We start from the raw sequence: 17096 nt of genomic DNA, 5'->3' as shown, positions 1-17096 counted from the left end.
CTCCATGTCCTTTACCTGCTAAATTCTTTTACTTCATCAGGTTCTCAGATCAGATATCCTTCCTGCAGGAAGTCTGAGCCAACCTCTGAAAGACTAGTTTCTAGGTTCTTAGTAGGGATTCCCACGGCACTTTATCTAGATCCCATTTGAGTACGTCAAACTTTTATCTGTCTTCCTCATTAGACTGTACACTATTTGAAGTAACAACTTCACTCACATTTATATTACTAGTACCTATACAGTGCCTTATCCACAGTAAACATAAATAATTTTTGAAGAAATGGTTACACAGCTTTTTGACAGTCTCTCTCTGTAGACTTCAAGATCCATGAAAATAGAAACTATTCTTCGCTCTTGTGGGTCCAGCATTTGCCACATTAGATGTTTATGTTTTGTTGAACAAGCTCATTTGTAAAGGTGGAACTCATTTATAAAATGCTTAATAAAACCAAACGACTTGGTAGTAGAAAAAAACAGCTGAAGGAAAAACAAATAGAAAAAAATTATATAAATGGAAAGAAAAAGTACAAAATGGAAAGAGAATAAGAAATGATGCATCAATGAAGCTTAATTAAAATAAATATTTGGTTGGTCTTTCCAAGGGTCACATCTGAATTAAAGGAAGGCATCTCTTTCTTCTTCTTTTTTTTTTTTTAAGATTTTATTTATTTATTTATTTGGCAGAGAGAGAGAGAGGGAGAGAGAGAACAAGTAGGGGAGTGTAGGCAGGCAGAGGGAGAGGGAGAAGCAGACTCTCCCCAGAGCACGCAGCCTGATATTGGACTCAATCCCAGAACCCTGGGACTATGACCTGAGCTGAAGGCAGACGCTTAACCGACTAAGCCATCGAGGAGCTCCTTTGGTTTTTATGTTTTGTGTTTTTTTTTATTTATTTGACACAGAGAGAGAGAGATCACAAAGAGGGAGAGGCAGGCAGAGGGAGAGAAGGAAGCAGGTCGCCTGCTGAGCAGAGAGCCCGATGCGGGGCTCGATCCCAGGACCCTGAGATCATGACCCAAGCTGAAGGCAGAGGCTTAACCCACGAGCCACCAAGGCGCCCCATAGTTCCTTTAGTTTTTAACAAAAGGTAAAAAAAAAATCCCTTATATTCTATTTGTTTGTTTGTTTTCCAAGAAGGCCTGTTAACTACAGGTTGAAATCTTGGTATAAAGCATTATAAATACAAATCTCTCTTCAGTTCAAGCAATTCTACTATTAAAACAATCTAGAAAGTGTGAATTTTAAGATGAATATCTAGTTCTCATTTTCTACCTATGAGATTTAATGATGTTTTTCAGGTCATCTTGATTGTAAGGCTATTCAAAGTTTTTAATAGGTAAATAGTTATTTCTCAAGAATATGTTTATAAAAATGTTATTTTATTTCAAAAATTTACGTATTTAACCTCAAATATACAGAATATGAAAATTTTAATTTTTTTTTTTAATGTGCTATGGAAGTAGGATGAATAAGCTATGGGCCCCAAAATGTGTATATAAAATGCTGTGCATAAATAATAACATTATTCATACATCCAAGGTAAAAATTGTCATTTGGTATTTAATTTCTTCACAGAAATTGAAGAAATAACTCTAAGATTTGTGTGGAATCACAAAGACCCCAACAGCCAAAGCAATCCTGAGAAACAAAGGAAAAAAAATTAAAGCCAGAGGTATCATGCTTCTGGGTTTCAAACTATACTAAAAAGCCATAATCATAAAAACAGTATGGTACTGGCACAAAAAGGACCCATCAACCAATGGAACAGAGTAGAGAACCCAGAATTAAATCCTGGCATATACAATCAAGGTATATTTGACAAGAGAATACCACATAGAGGAATAACAAATGTGCTGGGTAAACTGTAGAAACACATACAGAACCATGAAATCGAGTCCCTATCTGACACCACTCACAAAAATTAACTTGAAATGGATGGAAGACTTAAAAGATCTGACACCATAAAACTCCTAGAATAAAACACAGGGAAAAACTCATCATATTGGTCTCAGCAATGACTTGTTTTTTGGATATGACATCAAAAGCACAAACAACAAAAGCAAAAATCAACAAACAGAAGTACATCAAACTCAAATGCCTCTGCACAGAAGATCTAATAATTAACAAAATGAATAAACAACCTACAGAATAAGAAAATATTTTAGGAAACCATATATCAGAAAAGGATTAACATCCAAAACATATAAAGAACTTGATTTAATAAATTAAAAATAAACAATCTACTTTAATAAAAAATGGGCAAAAGAAAAAAATATGGGCAAAAGAACTAAACAATATTTTTCCAAAGAGAACATCAAAATGGCTAACAGACACATAGGAAGATGCTCCATATCATTAATCATCAGGAAAATGCAAATCAAAACTACAATGAGCTACCCTGTCACACCTGTTAGAATGACTATCATCAAGAAGACAAGAAATTACAGATGCTGGCAAAGATGCGGTGAAAAAGGAACCTTTTACACAGCACTGGTGGGAATGTAAATTGGTCCAGCCACTATGGACCAATAAAATAGATCTACCAGCAATATCATTTCTGGGTACATTCCCACAAGAAATGCAAACAGGGTTTCTTTTTGTGAAGATTTAATTTACTTATTAGAGAGAGAGAAAATGAGACAGAGAGAGAGAGAGAGAGAATAAGAGGAGGGAGGGTCAGAGAGAGAAACAGACTACCCATTGAACAGGGAGCCTGATGCAGGACTGGCTCCTAGGACAGGACTCTAGGATCATGACCTGAGCAGAAGGCAGGTGCTTAATGAACTGAGCCACCAAGGCACCCCACAAACAGGATTTTGACAAGATACATACCCTCCCATGTCCATCACAACATTATTTATAATAGCTAGAATATGGAAAAACCCATATGCCCATCAGTGGATAAAAAAGATATGATGTTACATATATACGGTAGAATATTATCTGGCCACAAAAAGGAAGATATTCTACTATTTATAATGGCATGAATTGACCTTAAGCACATCACATTAAGCAATATAAGTCAGACACAGAAAGAGAAGTACTGTAGGATATCACTTATATGTAGAATCTAAAAAAATTAAACCTGTAAAAACCAGAGAGTAAAATGGTGGTTACCAAAAGATGAGAGGTGCAGAGATGGAGGTCAGGGTGATAGGATACAAGGGCATAAACTTGTAGGGAGTAGTAAATATGCCACAGAAATTTCATGCACAGTATAATGAATATAAACAATAATACAAACTATAACTATTTAATGCAATAAATACTACTACGTTAGTAAACATTATATAAATGTGTTAAAAGTACCAGTCTGCATACACCTTAAATTTACATATTACAGGTCAGATTTATTCAATGAAAAAAAAAAAAAGCACTATTCACACACCCAAAATTTTTTTATTTGCTAAGTATTTTGTTATCATATTTGTTGTTCTTTTAAAACCTTGCTGTTTTTCAGTTATCTATTGAAAAAAAGTTCATCTCATATATTTGTAACACCCATCTAGTACTTGCAGTTTTCCTTGTATTCCCTTTTATTAATTGCCCCTATCTTTTGAAGTCTAATTTCTCAACAATATTGTAACTATTGTAACTAGATAATTTAAAATCCTTCTACTATTTTCAGCAGCCCCCTTTCCCACATCCCGCCAGCTATTTCTATATGTCCTTGTAGCCTGACTTGGAGAGCCCTCTACTGGCCTGATGCTACGTCAAAAACCATTTTCTTCAGCTTTCAAATGGATAGTAAGATACACACATTTTTGATAATATAATAATTGTATAATTCAAGCTAACCCTTTATTCAGAAAAATAAAGTTACAAGGAGAAACTGCATGATTCTATAAAACTGTTATGAAAGCAAATTACACTACTTACATAGTACAGAAATACCACCGTTAAATAACTACACTATTAATCCCAGTACCATAGAGCCTTACTATCATAAGATAGAACTAAAAGATGAGACCACACTGCAGTGAGGTATTCTGATGTATTAGTGACTGAAGTATGATAAGCAAGCTGGAATTTCTCTTAAATGCTTCTGCCTTAAGTAAGTCTGAAGATTAGTTGGTCTTCAATATTTCCTTTAATTTAAAAAAAAAAACAAGTTTGAAAATTTAACGGAGGAAAAAAGTTCCACTTAAAATGACTTTTTTAAATTCCAGAAATAAAGACAAAACAATTTCCATAAATAGAAATATATACTGCCATAAAGTTATTAATCCTCACTTTTGATCCCAATAAAAATGCCAATAGTTTTTAATGTTTTGGAAATAAACAAGCCAAACAGAAAGTCTATATAGAAAACCACATAAACAAGTTTTAAGAAAAATTCTTAAAAATTGAGTATGAGAAAGCCACCTTTTCAGTTGTATAAATTTTGTTATAAGGCCTTATATACCATGTGTTCCCATTAGACTGTACTCTCAGTGGCAAAACCAACCTCATTCACACTTCTATTCCTTGTACCTAGACATTGCCTCACCCAGAGTGAACATAAATTTTCAAGAAATGGGTATACATGTTTACCTATATGGCCTCTCCCTCTTTGTTTGAGGTCAATGAAGGTAGGAACCATTCTTCACCTTGGTGACCTCACAACTTAAGACAGTGGATATTTAGTAACTATTCTCTCAGATGGGTTCATTAGTGAAGACAGGACTTATTTATAAAATAAATACTCATTAGAATTAGAGAAACTTCATAGTAGAAAATAACAGATATAGGAAAAAGAAATAGAATGACACATATAGAAGAAAATATTATGATAAATTCAGAAAATGTATTTTCAAGTCCAACTATAGACAAAAAGCTAATTCTTTTATATGTACAGGGCTTATAAAATTAATAAGCAAAAAACCAATACCTAACAGAAAAAACTGAAGTGTGGATAAGAAATGACATTTCACAGAAAAGAAATATGAATGGGACTTAAATATGTAAAAAGAAATTCAATATCACTCAAGAGGAAAACATATTAAAGCCATATGAAGAAAAGAAGAAAGATCTCAAATTAGTGACCTAACTTTATAGCCTAAGTCTGGAAAGAGAATAAATTAAACCCAAAACTATCAGAAGAAATGAAATAATAAAGATTCAAACAGTGATAAATGAAATAGAGAATATAAAAAGACAGAAAATTAATGAAACTAAAATGTGGTTCTCTGAAAAAAATCTCAGCATAATTGATAAACCTTTACCCTAGATGGACTAAGGGAAAAGACTCTAATTACTAAAATCAGAAATGAAAACAATGACATTATCAACTCTATAGACATAAAAAGGATTAGGAGTACTGTGAACAATTAATTATACACCGACAAACTGGATACACCAGATACAATGGACAATTTCCTAAAAACATAAAACCTACCAAGACTAAATCATGAAGAAACAGAAAATCTGAGCAGACCTATCTATTAAGAGATTGAATCAATAATCAAAATCTCCTCCCACCGCTCCACCACTCCACAGCCCACCACCCCCACCTGCTCCGTCCCACCCCAAACACAAAGCCCTAGCCCTGGACCTGATGGCTTCACTGGTGAATTCTACCAAACATGTAAAAAAAGAATACCAATCCCTTTCAAACTTTTCCAAACACTGAAAGAGGAGAAACTACATGTCCTAAGTCATTCTGTGAAGACGGCATTATTTTGATACCAAAGCCAAAGACACTAAAAAGAAAACTACACACCAATATCTCTGACGCAAAAATTCTCAACATATTAACAAACTGAATTCAGCAGTATATTAAAAGGATTATAATCTATGACCAAGTAGGATTTATTCCTGGAATGCAAGCATGGTTCAACATATCAAAACTGATCAATGTAATAGACCACATTAATAGAATAAAGGGGGAAAAAAACCCACAATCATCTCAAGTGACGTTGAAAAGTACATGACAAAATTCAACATCCTTTGGTGATTAAAACACAAAAAAGTAGGAACAGAAGGAAACTACCTCACAATAATAATGCTATATAGAAAAAAACCCACAGCAAAGATTACACGTAATGGTGAAAGACTGAAACTTTTCCTCTAAAGATCAGGAACAAGGCAAGGATACCCATTTTCACCACTACTATTTAACAAAATACTGGAAGTTATAGCCAGAGCAATTAGGCAAAGAAAAGAAATACAAGACATCTAAATTGGGACGGAAGACATGAAATCATCTCTGTTCAGATGATACAATCCTATATGTAGAAAATCCCAAAAATTCCACAAAAACCCTGATAGAGCTATTGAATAAATTCAATGAAGTATTAGGATACAAAATCAACAGACAAAAATCTGTTGCATTTCTATGTACTAACAATGAACACTCTGGAAAAGAAATTATGAAAACAATCCTATTTACAAAAGTATCAAAAAGAATAAAATACTTAGGAATTAGCCAAGGAGATAAAAGATGTGTATAATAAAAATAACAAAATACTGCTGAAAGAAAATGAAGACATAAATAAATGGAAAAACATCCCATGTTCTTAATATTGTTAACATGTTAATATTAGGTCAAAATTATCTACCGCAATCCCTATCAACATCAACACTTTTTTTTTAAGAAAGAGAAAAACACCATAAAATGCATACAGAATCTCAACGGACCACAACAGCTTAAACAATACTAAGAAAGAGAACAAAACTGGGGAACTCATACTTCTGGACTTCAAAACAGTGTGGTAATGAGTAACAAAAGACACATATAGATCAATGGAATAGAATCCAGAGTCCAGAAATAAATCCTGGCATACCTGGTAAAATGATTTTTAACAAGGTTCCAAGACTATTCAATGTGGAAGTCTTTTCCACAAATGCTGCTGGGAAAACAGGATTATCCACATGCAGAAGAACGAAGCTGAACCCTTACCTAGTAACAAATAGAAAAATTCACTGAAAACAGATCAAAGACCTAAACATAAGACCTAAAACTATAAAACTCCTCGAAGGAAACATGTGGCAAAAGCTTCAAGACACTGAATTTGTCAATGAGTTCTTGGATGTGACACCAAAGGCGCAGACAATAAAAGAAAACGTAAACAAACTGGACTTGAAACATTAAAAATTTTGTGCATGAAAAGACACTACCAACAGAGAAAACAATCAATAGAATGGGAAAAAATACTTACAAATCATATATTTAATAAAGGGTTACTATCTAGAATGTAGAGAATTTTTAAAACTCAACAGCTTTTAAAAAACAAGCAACCAATTCAAAAATGGGCAAAGAACTTGAAAAGATATTTTCTCTAAGAAGTTATACAAATAGCCAATAAGCCATAAAAAGATGCTCATATCATTAATCATTAAGAAAATGCAAACCAAAACTACAATGAAATGCCACCTCATATCCACTGGGATGGCTACTATCAAAAATCAAAAAGTAACAAGTATTGGTGACAATGTGGAGAAACGAGAACCCTTGTACACTACTGGTGGAAATCCAAAATGGTACAGCCACTGTGGAAAACAGTAAGGTGCTTCCTCAAAAAATTAAAAATAGAATTACTATATGATCTAGCAATTTCACTTTTTGATATATATTCCAAAAAATTGAAAGCAGGGCCAGCAAGAGATATACCCATATTCAAATAAATATTAAAAATGTCCACAACAGCGTTATTCACTACAGCTAATATGTAGAAGCAAATGGGCACCTGGGTGGCTCAGTCAATCAGGCATCTGCCTTGGTTCAGGTCATGATCTTGGGGTCCTGGGATCGGTCTCTGCACTGGGCTCCCCAGTCAGAAGGGAGTCTGCTCTTCCCTTTCCCTCTTTGCCTTTCCCCCTGCTTATGCTCATGGTCTCTCTCAAATAAATAAAAAAATCTTTAAAAAATGTGGATGCGAACAAAGTGCCTATCAAGAGAGGAATGAATAAAACAAAACATGGCTATAATGGAATATTATTCAGCCTTAAAAAGGAAGAAAATTCTCACAAACTATGGCACGGATGAACCTTGAAGAAACTACATTAAGTGAAAAAAGCCAGTCACAAAAAGACAAATACTGTATGATTTATTTAACATGAGATTTTAGAGTAATCAAAATCATGGAGAATGAAAGTAGAACAGTATTGCCAGGGGGTGGGGAGGTGAGTGGGGAGTTAGTGTTTAATGGGTACAAAGTTTTAGTTTGATAAGACATAAAGAGGTATGGAAATGGATGGTGCTGATGGCTGCACAGCACTGTAAATGTATCTGACACCCCTGAACTATGTATTTAAAAATGGTTAAGATGGGGGAAAAATGGTTAAGATGGTAGATTTTATATGTATCTTATACAATTTTAAATTTTTTAAAAACTATGGTGAGAACTCCCTACCCTACCTTACGTAAGAGAAGGGTAAACATCTCACAGTTTGGTAACACAGTAGCAATTTGATAATAACAATAAAAATGACCGACTCATACAACACCTATAAATTTCACTTGAGAATTTAACTTACAAAAGTACTTGCATATAAGCAAAACAGTATTTACAAAAGGTTATTCTTCACATTATTTACAGTAGCCCCAAATTAGAAACAACCTAAATTCTGACTAGTAGGGATAAGATGAATAAATTATGCTATCTCCACACAACAGGAAATCAATCAGCTATAAAAGAAAAGAAAGGGATGTTATCTTTATAAAGATATAAAAATAACCACTGTATTTGTTTAACTGAATTATAGTTGACTCACACTACATTAGTTTCAGGTGTACAAAACCGTGACTCAACAAGTCTACATGTTATACTGTGCTCACATGTGTAGCTGCCATCGGTCATCGTACAACACTATTACAATACCACTGACTAGATTCCCTATCCTGTACCTTTTATCTCCCATGACTTATTCACTCATTAACAGGAAGCCTGTACTTCCACTCCCCTTCACCCATTCTGCCCATTCCCCTGGGCAACCATCAGTTTGTTCTCTGTACTTATGAGTCTGTTTTTGCTTTTTTAATCACTGTATTTTAAATAATTTTATGTAATGTAAAGGGAAAAAGCAAGGCACTGAATAATGTATATATCTTGATTCTTTTTGTGAGGATAGGGAAAAAATACATTTATATCTGCTAATAACATACCTTAATTCTGGAAAGATACATTAGAAACTGGTAATAGTAATTCCTTACATGTGTGGGGAGGGAATATAAACTGGACATTTGGAAAACAGTTCTTGGACATCTTTTATTATGTATATAAATCTGAATCATGTGAATGGATTAATTAAAAAAGATCCTTGTAAAAGCTAATTATATAATCAACATATGCTTTACTAATAAAACAACAACTACAAAATTCTCTATCATACCTGCAAACCAGCCACATAAGAATCTTCGCAGTTTACATAATGTCCCAACATGGCATGTTGTGCCCGTAATTCATTATCCCTTATCCTCTCATGTAGGTGCGTAATTTGTTGTTTCTGCCTGCAAAACATAAATTGAGGTGACATTATAAAGAATATGCTTTTTTAAGAGAGCATTAAAAGCAGAATTTTAAGTTTTCTAATAGTTTGATGTAAGAATTAAAAGTATTATCAACCTTAAAATTCATAATAGGGAATTTTTCAAAACCACAGTACCATGAATTATGTGGAACATAGAAGAAGTTTATTTATAATGTAGAATACTTCTGGCATTATATAAAATATAATCTTAGTAGAATAATCTTCTTACATAATAACAAAGTCACATTTGCTTGCTTTCTTCTTGTTACCTAATATAATAAATGTTATGTCCTCAGTTTGGAATTCCTTTACCTTAAAATCCATTATTTTCATTCATATAAATTCTGTTTAACACTGACATTACTCAGAATCTCACTGTCAGAAATGAAAGATATTTTCATGAACATCATCTTGCCCAACTGCTATTCTGTGCCTGTATCTTCTCAACAACATCCTAGGTTACACAGGCTACACATAGGCATCACCAATGACAGAGAATTCACTTGGTGACAGATTTAGATTTGGACAGCTTAGACATTTCACTTTTTTTTTTAAATTTTTTTAAATTTTTTAAATAAACATATAATGTATTTTTAGCCCCAGGGGTACAGGTCTGGGAATTGCCAGGTTTACACACTTCACAGCACTCACCATAGCAATACAATACCCTCCCCAATGTCCATAACCCCACCACCCTCTCCCTCCCTCTACCCCCCCCCAGCAACCCTCAGTTTGTTTTGTGAGATTAAGAGTCTCTGATGGTTTGTCTCCCTCCCGATCCCATCTTGTTTCATTTATTCTTTTCCTAACCCCCAAGCCCCCCATGTTGCATCTCTACTTCCTCTTATCAGGGAGATCATATGATAGACATTTCACTTTAACATAACTTTGTGTTAGAAACAGACACCATACAGTTCAAATCTTTCTTCAACAGCTTATTGCTTACTTTAATCAAGTTACTTAACTTCTGTGTTTATACATCCTTTATACAGCTGACATTTCAACAGTGTGGGGTTTACAGGCACTGACCCCTGACTCCCTGCACTGCCACACAGTTGAAAATCGGCATATATTTGACTCCCCAAATTTAACTACTTATAACCTGTTGACTGGAAGCCTTACCAGTAATGTGAACAGTTGACTAACACAACTTTTGTATACTTTATGTATTAAATACTGTATTCTTACAATAAAGCTAGAGAAAATGTTATTAAGAAAATCATAAGGAACAGAAAATATACTTACAGTACTGCATTTTTGGAAAAAGTCCATTTGTATGTAAGTGGACCCATGCAGTTCAAACCTGGGTTGCTCAGGGTCAACTATTATTTGAAAACTGTTAGGTACCAGGCACCAGGTTAAGAGCTCATCTTTAATAACTAGTCTCATAATAAGATTATGAGGAAGAAAGAGCTTTTAAGAAAAGGTACATGGGTAAACAAATAGCTTGGTATTTGCTAAAATTACTTACAAAGTAACTTTTGGAGCAAGTTAGGTTGTATGTTTCAGACTGTATCAAAAAGCTTATTCTACTCAGAACCACTTAATGTTTTATGTACACTATCCTTTAAGAAAATTCACATAGAAAACCTCAAATAGTTAATAGATAAATTATGAGAGATTAATCATGACACTTTTCAAAGAATTTAAAGCTTTACAAAAGAAAACTAAATGTCCTCTTCTGGCCAATACAGAGTAACAGAAACCAGTTGTGCCCTTCTGCCTGACACAACTACAAAACAGAACGAAATACAGGAAGCAACGACTCTCAAAACACTGGACATTAGTTATTTAGGAACAGAGACTTCTGGGAGATGGGCAACAAATGAGCTCTATGACTGCCAGAGCCTCCAGCTTCAGGTCCCACTCAACACAGGTAAAGAGCCCTCTCTGAGCTGAAAGGACAAAGCTCGGGTACTGGAAAAATGAAGACAATTAGAGTTCACAGTGCAGTCATCCTGACTATTCAGTGGAGTGATAATGAATAAACACATGAGGAAAACTACTTAAAGTGCACATGTGTGGGAATGGTGGTCAACCAAAAAGATTAGAAGGAACAGCACCTGAGGCTTTCTTACTTGGGGCCTAGAACTGCACCTGTTTTCAAATGCCATGTGGAAAACTTCCTAATTCACAGGGCATCATTTAGCAGCAATTTTCAACAAAGGTCAATTGTGACTGCAGAACAAAGTTCAGAAATACAAAAATATGTGACATCCAAAAAAAAGCTAAAATTCATAATGTCTGGTACTTCATCAAAAATTACCAGGCATGCAAAGAAGCAGGAAAATATAACCTAAAAAGAAAAACTAGTCAACTGAAAGTGAACCAGAACTGACATAGGTGATAATTAACAGACAAAGAGTCTAAATTGGTTATTAGAACTGTTTTTATATGTTCAAAAAACTAGATCAATTATGTTAAATAAAAACATAGAAAACATAAATAGGAGTGCCTGAGTGGATCAGTGGGTTAAAGTCTCTGCCTCTGGCTTGGGTCATTATCCCAGGGTCCTGGGATTGAGCCCCGCATTGGGCTCTCTGCTCAGCAGGGAGCCTGCTTCCCCCTCTTTCTCTGCCTGCCTCTCTCTCTATTTGTGATCCCTCTCTCTGTCAAATAAATAAAATCTTTGGGAAAAAAAAAAGAAAACAAAAGTATTATCTTGAATGGGATTAAAAGCAGATTACAATTTGCAGGGGAAGGTTAGTGAATTCTAAGACAGCAATAAAAACTATCCAAAAGGAAATAGAGAAAAAAAAGACAAATAGAAAAAAACTCAAGTGCATCAGTGAGCTGTGGGATTTAAGAGACTGAACATACTGTAATTAGAATCCCTAAAGTGGGGGGGAGGGACAAGAAAAATATTTTGTAGAAAACTGGCCAATGTTTCCAAACTTAATGAGAACTATATACCCCTAGATCTAAGAAGATGAGAAAACCCCAAGCATAAGTAACATGAAGAAAACTAAACCAAGGATCATCTTAATCAAATAGCTTAACATCAGTGATAAAGAGAAAATCCTAAAAGTAGTCAGAGAACAAAGGATAAATTCATTCAGAGAGACAAAGCTAAACAAAATAGCAGATGTCTCATCTGAAACAATGCAAAGAAGACAGTAAAGTATTTTAAAGTATTACATTAAAGTATTAAAATTTAAAAGTTATCAATCTAGAGTATTTTTTTACCCAAGATAAACTTGGAGCAAAATAACAACTATCAACCTAGAATCATTCATCTAATGAAAGTATCAAAGACAGAGGTAAAAACAGGTTTTTTTGAAAACTTAAAAGCTGAAAGAATCTATCACAGCAGACTTCAACTACAAGAAATGATAAAGGAACACCTCCAGGTAAAAGGAAAATACCAAATGAAAAAGTGGACCTACACAAAAGGAAGAAGAGCACCCAAAATGATAACTACATGAGCAAATACATTACCATTCTTATTATTTAAATCTCTTTAAAAGATAATGGACTGTGTAAAGCAAACAAACCAACAAAGCCACAAAGTACTGTGGGGTTTATAGAGTGTAGAAGTAAAATGTATGACAAAATAGCTCACAGACTGGGAGAGGAAAACTAGAAGCATATTTTCATAAGATTCTTACATTGCACATGTAGCAGTATAGTAATATAGTACTGCTTAGGGTAGACTACTGCACTTTAAAGATGTATATTATACAGTTGGTTAAGTGTCTGCTCTGGTCATGATCCCAGGATCCTGGGATCGAATTCAACATCGGGCCACTTGCTCTGTGGGGAGCCTGCTTCTCCTCTGCCTGCCACTCCCCCTGCTTGTGTTCACTCATGCGCGCGCTCTCTCTCTCTCTCTCTCTCTCTCTCTCTCTCGCTAACAAATAAATAAATAAATAAAATCTGTTTAAAAAAAGATGTATATTATAAACTCTACAGCAACCACTATTATAACCCAATAAAGAGTTATAACTAATAAAGCCAACAAAGGACATAAAGGGAATTTAAAAAATACTCAACCAATTCAAGAGGAAAAAAGGGGAACAATACAGATGAGACAATTAGAAAACAAACAGCAGGACAGGAGATTTAAAATCAAACGTATCAATAATCACAAAATGTAAATGGTCTAAATAGCCCAATTAAAAAGCAGACACTGTCAGAATGGATAAAAATAAAGACTCAACTTCATGCTAGCTACAAAAACAAAAAACAAAACTTTAAATATAATGATACAGGGGTGCCTGGGTGGCTCAGTGGGTTAAAAAGCCTCTGCCTTCAGCTCGGGTCATGATCTCAGATGAGGTCCTGGGATTGAGCTCCCTTGGCTCAGCAGGGAGCCTGCTTCCCCCCTCTCCCTCTGCCTACTTGTGACTGTCTGTCAAATAAATAAATTCTTAAAATATAAATAAATAAATATAATGATACAGTTCTTCAAAGCTTACTCCTAAAATCAATTTAGATCTAGAAGACTTATAATTGCTGATTATTTTTCTTAAGTGAAGTATAATTGACATATAACATTGTATTAGGTTCAGGTGTATAACAATGATTGTATATAACATACTGATGTGTATATATTGTGAAATGATCTCCTCAGTAAGTCTAGTTAACGTCATCTTATTATATTTCTTGAACATTTATGCAAGTTTTCCATTTCTTTTTAAGTCAATTTTGTTATTCCTTTAAAATTATTCATTTTCTTTTATGTGTTCAGATTTACTGACACACGTTTATACCAATGATTTAAAACTGCTTTCTATAATTCTATAATTTCTATAATTACATCACTTTTTATTCCTAATATTTTGAGTCTTTCTCTTTTTCCTTAATTAGCAGAACCAGAGATTTAACCATTTGATTAATTTCTGCCCTTAGTTTTATTATTTCCTTTGTTCTCTTTTACATTAACTATTCCTTTACTGGCCTTCTTAAGTTAAACATTTAAATCACTGTCTTTCCTCCTTTCCTTCCTTCCTCTTCCCTACTTAAGAAAAAGACATGAGAAATGGTGGGCGCCTGGGTGGCTCAGTGGGTTAAAGCCTCTGCCTTCGGCTCAGGTCATGATCTCAGGGTCCTGGGATCGAGGCCCGCATCAGGCTCTCTGCTCAGCAGGGAGCCTGCTTCCCTCTCTCTCTCTCTGCCTGCCTCTCCATCTACTTGTGATTTCTCTCTGTCAAATAAATAAATAAAATCTTAAAAAAAAAAAAAAAGACATGAGAAATGGTGGGCCTGCCAAACAAAGTTAAGTGCCTTAGCCTCAAAATATTCTCAAGGTATATTAAAAGGATTCTTATACATTTATCTACAAATCTTAAGATTCTGCAAATAATGAAGAATCAATAATAAAGAATAATAAAGAAACAGCCTTTGTTCTTGGTTCCTGGGAAGTAGACTCTAAATCTTTGGGAGTGTTTGTTATTCATGACCCCCTGAAAGACACATGCGTTTATGCTAAGAGATGACTCGTGGGCCCTAGATACAAACTTTAGGATGGGGACTGTTCACCAGAAAGCCAACCACAGAACTAGAGCCTTGTGACTTTGAGCCAATCCAACCACCAGGGAAAGAAGGAGGCTGGAGACTGAGTTCAATCATGTGGCCAATGATCTGATCAATCATGCCTACACAATGAAACTCCAATAAAAATTCTGGGAACTAGCCAGATTTGTAGTTAGTTGCTTAGAAGTGTGGTTGACCTGGAAATGCCACCTTCAAACTGGCATCAGAAGTTACACAGTCTTGTTGGAGACTATGTGCCCTTAAAGGTGTGGAGTCTGATGCTAACTTAGGGTATTTAGTGTTAAAACTGAATTGCAGTACAGTAGATGGGACTGAAACAGAATACACACGATTCTTAGAACAACATAGGTTTGAACTGCATAGATCCACTTACATGCAAATTTTTCCAATAAATACAGTATAATACTATGAAATGTATTTTTGCTTCCTTATGGTTTTCTTAACATTTTCTTTTCTCTGATTTGCTGTAAGAGTACAATATATAATACATACAACACACAATGCAAGCATTCATTGACTATGTCATCAGTAAGGCTTCAGGTCAATAGTAGGCTATTAGTACTTAAGTTTTGAGAAGTCAACAGTTATACATGGATTTTCAACTGTGCAGGGGGTCAGGATCCCTAACCCCGATGTTGCTCAATGATCAACTGTGGATTTAGAAATTAATTCTAAATACTATATGCCTAGGTATAAACCACCAAAATAACTCACCTAGAAATGAACTATTGAAACTGTATTTAAATGCTCAAATCAGCTGATAATCAAATCTCACTTCAACACCTGTGATGGAAAATACTCTTGCATCATGAAGTTCTTCTCAAAGTAAAAGGCATGTACCATAAGTTGCAATGAACAAAATCTCATGTTAATTGATCAAAATCCATAAGGCTGGGATTTCAATAATTTTTAGTAACCATGGTATGTACATCTCAGCTTTGCTTTGAGAAATCTGATCAAAAATCTTAGCTTATAAAGCAGATGAATTAGAATGACATTATGAATTCAATAAAAAAGTATCCACATTATACCAAAGAATGCATTATTGATTTTAAAAGCTTACTAGTACAATTACAATAGATTTTAGTATCACATACAATTGAAGAAGAAACATATATACTGCAAATTGCAAGTATAACAAAATGAGAATTCCTCGCTAGACTGCGAGTGTCATTTACTAATGGCAATAATTTACTGTGTCATTGCAGAAGGTATAACGGTTTCCTCTCTGCATCAGTCTCAAGTGCACTGATACCCCTAAATTTTAGCTGATCAATCCAGTAGCAAAAGCTAAGCAATCACAAAGTGCAAACCATCAAAAGAACTACTACTACCAGTAACAGCATAGGCTAACCAGCAACCTTAACCTTTTTTCCATTAAAATAAAGCTTTTTCTCTTGAGTGAATGCTGGTTGAATACCTGTTATGAGTAATGAAATGTTTAAAAAACAGTCTTTTCTGTGAGGGGGCTCAGAGTCCACTGAGGAGAGGCAAGCATAGAAACATAACTATTATTTACAAATGGTGTATATGTGGCCACTGCTTGCTAATGGTGTCTATGCATCAGGCCATATTAGGGCTTTTACATACCTTCATGCAATTAATTCTCATGCTCTAAAACTAGGCATAAGAAGGGCACTGCATAGATGAATGAGACCGGATTAAGAACTGCAAAACTGAGAAACTTGAATTATTTTGGATTATTTCCTTAGTATTCTTCTGCAGTATAAGAAGTTAGGAAATATATATATATATATATATATTTATTTATTTATTTATTTATTTTCAGAAAAACAGTATTCATTATTTTTTCACCACACCCAGTGCTCCATGTAATCTGTGCCCTCTATAATACCCACCACCTGGTACCCCAACCTCCCACCCCCCTGCCACTTCAAACCCCTCAGATTGTTTTACAGAGTCCATAGTCTCTCATGATTCACCTCCCCTTCCAATTTCCCCCAACTCCCTTCTCTCTCTAACTCCCCTTGTCCTCCATATTTGTTATGCTCCACAAATAAGTGAAACCATATGATAATTGACTCTCTCTGCTTGACTTATTTCATTCAGCATAATCTCTTCCAGTCCCATCCATGTTGCTACAAAAGTTGGGTATTCATCCTTTCTGACGGAGGCATAATACTCCATAG

At 34.6% G+C, this 17096-nt stretch overlaps 1 protein-coding gene across 3 annotated transcripts in view; it reads right to left on the bottom strand.

The window, feature by feature from the left end:
• Positions 1 to 17096, bottom strand: part of CEP85L (centrosomal protein 85 like) — a 174299-nt gene that overhangs the window by 50407 nt on the left and 106796 nt on the right. For all 3 annotated transcript variants that reach the window (XM_032339692.1, XM_032339690.1, XM_032339691.1), the window contains one exon: positions 9313 to 9430. In XM_032339692.1, the coding sequence (XP_032195583.1) occupies positions 9313 to 9430 (118 nt within the window). The remainder of the gene's footprint in view (positions 1 to 9312; positions 9431 to 17096) is intronic.

The sequence above is a fragment of the Mustela erminea genome, chromosome 4 (assembly GCF_009829155.1).
Source record: "Mustela erminea isolate mMusErm1 chromosome 4, mMusErm1.Pri, whole genome shotgun sequence".
NCBI classification, from domain to species: domain Eukaryota; kingdom Metazoa; phylum Chordata; class Mammalia; order Carnivora; family Mustelidae; genus Mustela; species Mustela erminea.
The sequence above is the reverse complement of the archived record's forward strand: the minus strand, read 5'-3'. Positions and strand labels throughout refer to the sequence as shown.